The sequence below is a fragment of the Poeciliopsis prolifica genome, unplaced genomic scaffold, assembly GCF_027474105.1.
Source record: "Poeciliopsis prolifica strain line A6 unplaced genomic scaffold, Auburn_PproV2 SCAFFOLD044, whole genome shotgun sequence".
Classification (NCBI taxonomy): domain Eukaryota; kingdom Metazoa; phylum Chordata; class Actinopteri; order Cyprinodontiformes; family Poeciliidae; genus Poeciliopsis; species Poeciliopsis prolifica.
The window spans coordinates 988,809-995,495 of record NW_026562419.1 but is presented as its reverse complement, the minus strand read 5'-3'; the positions used below and the strand labels follow the sequence as shown (position 1 = coordinate 995,495).

General features: G+C 40.0%; 1 protein-coding gene across 1 annotated transcript; it reads right to left on the bottom strand.

Annotated features, from left to right (window-relative positions):
- Window positions 1-974: 974 nt before the first annotated feature.
- Window positions 975-2,049, bottom strand: LOC129376426 (gastrula zinc finger protein XlCGF8.2DB-like). The gene is made up of 3 exons (XM_055056064.1): window positions 1,885-2,049; window positions 1,723-1,801; window positions 975-1,642 (listed from the first exon to the last, which is right to left on the bottom strand). Exons 1-3 carry the CDS (start codon window positions 1,982-1,984, stop codon window positions 994-996), a joined length of 828 nt encoding a protein of 275 aa, XP_054912039.1. The 5' UTR covers window positions 1,985-2,049; the 3' UTR covers window positions 975-993.
- Between the last annotated feature and the right edge of the window lie 4,638 nt (window positions 2,050-6,687).

Below are 6,687 nucleotides of genomic sequence, written 5' to 3'. Positions count from 1 at the left end.
TTTCACTGCTTTCATTTCTAAAGTATTTTAAATTCAGTCAGACACAAAAATGTAAAAGCTAAACTAAATTATTCTACATGCTACAGAACAAAACAAAAACCCACAGAAATGAATCCTGTCTGAATGTGATCCCCTCTTTAACTTCACTATCTAATGGGGATCTTAAGCACAAATACGACTGAGAACTAAAACAAAAAACTGGATTAAGAAAAACAAGCTGATAGCAGAAATCAGACCTCAGGTTTATCATGGCTGGACAATGAAACAGTCACAGTGAATCACTAGCAGCCTGCAAGAATTTGTTTTCTACTTGCTGTTTACATTATCCAACCAGATTTTCCATTGGATTGGACACAAAACGGATCGGATCTGTTTTCCTTCCAAAAGTTTCTAGTATAAGAAAGTCTTTATGTGACGAGTTAAATTTCTTCTGTCATTGTAAGTCTTTCCACGGATTCCACAAGAGAAAAGCTTCTCACCTGTGTGACCTCATGTGAACTTTTAAATTACCTTTTTGAGAGAAACTCTTTCCACAGGTCCCACAAGAGAAAGGCTTCTCACCTGTGTGAATTCTCATGTGAACATTTAAATGATCTTTCTTAGAGAAACTCTTTCCACAGCTCCCACAAGAGAAAAGCTTCTCACCTGTGTGAATTCTCATGTGAACATTTAACTGACCTTTTTGAGAGAAACTCTTTCCACAGGTCCCACAAGAGAAAGGCTTCTCGCCCGTGTGAATTCTTAACCCGGCTTTATGGGTGAAACTCTTTCCACAAGTCCCACAAGAAAAAGGCTTCTCACCTGTGTGAATTCTCATGTGAACTTTTAAATAACCTTTTTGAGAGAAACTCTTTCCACAAGTCCCACAAGAGAAAGGCTTCTCACCAGTGTGAATTCGCATGTGAACATTTAAACAACCTTTTTGAGAGAAACTCTTTCCACAAGTCCCACAAGAGAAAGGCTTCTCGCCTGTGTGAATTCTCATGTGAACATTTAACCAACCTTTTGAGAGAAACTCTTTCCACAGCTCCCACAAGTGAAAGGCTTCTCTCCTGTGTGAATTCTCATGTGAACATTTAAATGACCTTTTTGAGAGAAACTCTCTCCACAGGTCCCACAAGTGAAAGGCTTCTCGCCTGTGTGAATTCTCATGTGAACACTTAAAAGTTGTTTTTCAGAGAAACTCTTTCCACAGCTTCCACAAGAGAAAGGCTTCTCATCTGTGTGAATTCTCATGTGAACATTTAAATGATATTTCTTAGAGAAATTCTTTCCACAGGTCCCACAAGAGAAAGGCTTCTCGCCCGTGTGAATTATCATATGATAACTTAACCCGGCTTTATGGGTGAAACTCTTTCCACAAGTCCCACAAGAGAAAGGCTTCTCACCAGTGTGAATTCTCATGTGAACATTTAAACAACCTTTTTGAGAGAAACTCTTTCCACAAGTCCCACAAGAGAAAGGCTTCTCACCTGTGTGAATTCTCATGTGAACATTTAAAAGACGTTTTTCAGAGAAACTCTTTCCACAGCTTCCACAAGAGAAAGGCTCACCTGTGTGAATTCTCATGTGAACATTTAAAAGACGTTTTTCAGAGAAACTCTTTCCACAGCTTCCACAAGAGAAAGGCTTCTCACCTGTGAATTATCATATGATAACTTAACCCGGCTTTATGGGTGAAACTCTTTCCACAAGTCCCACAAGAGAAAGGCTTCTCGCCCGTGAATTCTCATGTGAACATTTAAAATACATTTTTCAGAGAAACTCTTTCCACAGCTCCCACAAGAGAAAGGCTTCTCACCTGTGTGAATTCTCATGTGAACATTTAAATTATCTTTCTTAGAGAAACTCTTTCCACAGGTCCACAAGAGAAAGGCTTCTCACCTGTGTGAATTCTCATGTGAACATTTAAATTATCTTTCTTAGAGAAACTCTTTCCACAGGTCCCACAAGAGAAAGGCTTCTCACCTGTGTGAATTCTCATGTGCTTAGTTAAAGTGCTTCTGTCACCGTAACTTTTCCCACAGGCTGAACAAGTGAAAGGTTTTACTCCTGTGTGAATTCTCATGTGTCTCAAAAATTTACAGTTATAAGAAAAGTTTTTATCACAAATTTTACAGGAATATAATTTTTGCCCTCGATGAGCATTTTCATTGTCAGTTCTTTCTTCTGCTGTTTGGTTTTCTCATATCTCTCCTTTTGTTTCTGTTCTTCCTTTTTCTTTTTTCCTGGGTCTTCAGAATTGCTTCTTTCCTGATCCTGGTTCTCATCCTCAGCAGAGCCATGAGAGATGAGTTGGTTCCTCTGTGGTTCTGTTTCATTGAGAACCCTTCCTCTTCACACACACAACATTGTGGGAGATCTGGACAAAAAGACAAAACAAAAGCTTTTAAATGTCAATCAAACAAGAAATTCTTCACTTTAACCTCACTGTATCAAAACAGGATTTTCTTGGGTTATTTTATAATTATAGTCTTACAAAAATGAATATTATCTCAACCAATGAGGTTTCTGACCAGAATAGAACTGGATGTGAGTGAAAATATGACATTAAGGACCTCCAGGTGAGCAAAATAGATGGCGATAACTTAATCTAGTGGTTTCCAGACCAATGTCAGAAAAAGTTTTCTTCCTCCATGTAGCTACAAGATATATATCAACATGAAAGAGTGACATAAAATACCTAAAGCAAAACACTACAGTGTTTTTAATCAACCACTGATATTGTCAGACATTGCTCCATTCACACACTCAACACAAACTTTCAAAAGCACAAATAAATCTGAGCCTTTACTTTCCTGTGATTCACAGCAGAACTGATAACAGTGGGTGATTGTTAATCGCGCACATGCAGAAAATAATGGCAAAATGGTCCTATTGAAAATATTTGACATGAATATTGGACAATTTGGAAGATTAAATCTGAAAGGTGAAAATGGACAATAATATAAATTAAGTCTTATTTACTGCAAACCTTATGAAATATGCAATTACATTAAAATGCAAACTTACTGTTGACATTATGAATGTTTTTGTTTTCTCATGTTGTTTTCATCATTATTGGATCATTGTGTGTCACATCACGTGACCCGTCTGATTTAACACACTTGTGTACAAAGGGTGTGTCCTCCAAACAAAGGAGCAACACGAAAGCCAAAACCGTGTGAGTCTCTTGATGTCACGTTCAACGCTGTGCCGAAAAACTGATTCTGTTAACAGGTTATGGGCCCAGAATCAATGAAGAAAACGTGAATGCATCGACAGACCGTGAACACCTGCTGTGTAAGTAAACAAGGAAACTGAACAGAAGAGAAAAAGACATGGCACACAGCCGCTGGTCAAGACTTCTTTTTGATGGAGACAAGAAAAATTACAAACTATGGGAAACCAAGTTTTGAGGACATCTTCGACTGCAAGGGTTGAAACAGACAATCTTGACAAGCTCCTCCGATGATGAGAATGAAGAGGAAGACGCAAAGAAAAATGCTGAGTTTTATGCCGAGCTCATTCAGTTTTTGGACGACAAGAGTCTATCACTTATCATGCATGATGCGGCAGAAGACGGACGTGCAGCTCTTGGAATCCTGCGGGCCCATTACGCCGGCAAAGGAAAGCCCAGAGTGATTAATTTGCACACTGAACTGACTTCACTGCAGAAATCACTCAGTGAGTCGGTGACCGAGTTCATCATCAGAGCTGATCCGCGATCACCGCTTTAAGGAATGCAGGTGAGGAGCTGAGCGATGGACTTCTGATCGCCATGGTCCTGAAAGGACTTCCAGGGACATTGAAGCCATTTGCTGTTTATATTACGCAAAGCGAAGATGGTGATAAATTGACTTTTGAAGAGTTTAAGACTAAACTCAGAAGTTTTGAAGACATTGAAAATATGCGTGCCACAGTATCTGAGGACAATGTGATGAAGGCTAAACACATTCTGGCACGAAATGCTCACCAAGAGGTGCAAATGATCCTGGATCAGGAAGTTCTGAGATCATATGCTTTAAATGTCGATGAAAGGCCACATCAGCAGAACCTGCCAGCGGAAGCAGTTACTGTAAGAATAACAGTCACATCAACGCAACCTGCAGACGGAGAAAACAACGGGACAACACACGGAAAGTAGTCCAAGAGACGGGCGGCGACAAAGAGTTTGCTGTCCGGGTGAGCGACGCTGACACGCGAGTGGTCGACATCAGGAGGAGAGGTTAGATGGTGGGCGCTGGTGCGACGTCGCATATAATCACCGACATCAGGAAGTTTCGGAAGCTTGATGAAAGGTTAAACAGTTTCAGATGCAGCGATGTTTAACCAGTCTATCAGTAAACCGTGAAGCTGTTTCGTACCTATCCGCTGCAAGATGAGCTTCGGTATTGTGGTGTTACTCATTAATCTGGTTCTGCTCCCATGCGGTGTTTTCGAAGCGCACTGAACGCTGCTCTGTTGAAACTTGCTTTGAAACTAATTTTCCAAATGCAACATTAAACATTTTTGCTTCAAATGGGATCTATAATAATGTTTTGCAAACGGTTTTGTCACACAAGAGGCATTTTTCAACAGGCATCCACACAGCCACCTACAATTCAGAAACATCTGCAGCGCGCAAATGTATAGCACTTCTTGCTTTGTACATGTGACAGTACAATGACAATAAAGTTGAATTCTATTCTATTCAGTCTGTCGCAGGGCGACTCAGAGACAGTGCAATAATATTAGCCTGCATGATCTTTTCCTCTCAGGTTAGGGCTCTGCTTTGCTGCACAAGCATCAGCCTTTTCCCTGCAATAAGCTTCTAGCTATTTTAATTATTTATTAGCCATGTTTAGGACCCTGAATGCAGGAAGTCAATGTAAGACAACATTGTAATGTTGCCCCACATGCTACTAGCAGCATTTAGGCTAACATTAGCATTTTGGCTCATTTTAGATTATACACTAATTTTAACAAACTGAATGGAGGAAGTCCATATTAGTCAACATGCTTGTGACTTTCCACAGGCTATTGACTATAATTCAGTTTAGCTTAGCATTGATGCTAATTGTTAGCATCAGAGCGCTGGGTTCAAACTGGGGCCACACTTTAGCAGGCCCCGGTTACATTTCTCCAGGGATTTTCTATTTCTATTTAATTTGAGCGGATTCTTTAAATATGTTTCCGAACACAACGATTATTCATCTGTAAAAACTCTCTTTAACCTGATTAATCAGTAAACCGTGAAGCTGTTTCGTACCTATCCGGTGCAAGATGATCTTGGGTATCCGGGTAAAATCCATCAGTCTGCGCTGATCGTCCATCTCTTCCTCCATCTTAACGTTGATTCTTTCCACTCTGTGAAGGTTTCTTCAGCAGGAGTTTCCTGCTGCTTGACAAACTCTCTCTGAGGCTGAACTGAAGACATTTTCACTGAAAAACACGGAAATGTTTTCTGAAAACACCAAACCTGTTTTCAAACCGTCTAACAAAAGAACAGCTAATGCTCCCTCGTGCGCTCTGAGATGGTTCCTGTGTTTCACTTTGACTGCACTGAAGAAACTGTAAACAATTTTTGTTCCGCCTTCAATTTTCCGCTTTGAGTTTCCTCTCAACTTACAACTAAATTAAATATTTTTACAACATGAACGAACGTTAACCACTCGCTGTGAACAATTACACACAAACTAATATTTCCAAGACTTTTATTTCTGTTAATTAATTAGATTTTCCTCACCTAATGGAAACACAGAATCTATGCTTAGAATATATGCTTCTGGTCATTTATAGGTACCTTCTGTTTCTTTTGCCCCTTTTTTAATCACAAATTCCTTTCTATTTGTGGAGCTTGTTGTTGCATGTCTTGTAAAATTTTGTCATCAATTTCTGTAGTTGCATTTAGTAACACTGTGATTTCTTTCATTGCTGCTGGTTTTGCAGTTTTATCTGCAAATGCATTTCCTAAAGAGATGTCCTCTTTATTGCTGGTATGTGCTGCACATTTACAGATTGCTATTTGTTTGGGTAGCTGTACAGCTGTTAACAAGTCTTTTAACAGTGCAGCGTGAGCTACTGGTTTTCCAGTTGAATTTACCATGCCTCTGTTTTTCCAATACTGTGCAAAAGAATGTGTTGTTTCAAATGCATACTGACTGTCTGTGTAAATAGTGACTGTTTTCCCTTTCATCAACTTGCAGGCTTCTGTGAACGCTATTAGTTCAGCTGCCTGTGCAGAATATTGTTGTGGTAATGCTGCAGCTTTTAACACAACACCTGATGGGCCCTTTGACCACAAATCTTCAGGTATGTCTTTCAACATCTGTTCCTCCAACTCTGTTAGGTAAATCTGTTGTCATTTTGAGGTTGGGGGGTCAAGATGGACACCGCTTTGCACTGTTGTCCAGAACAACGCTTTTGGTCAAATCTGTTGATTGGCTGCACCATGTGTTGTCAGATGTGGCCACCCAGTCTCTTGCTTGTTAGTCACCAATCTGCATAGTGCTTTCCAGTTCTCTTTTTCACTCTTACAAAGTGAAATATGTGGGGAAGAGTACATTTTGTACAGTGATGTTAACTTGTCAGGTAAAATCACTGTGGCTGCTGAGCTACATCTAATAAACCAACGTCTCCCCTACATGGGCAAGCGGAAGAGTGAGTGCGCACCATACTTCATGGACAAGATGCCCCGGCTACACAATATATGTACAACCTGAGCAG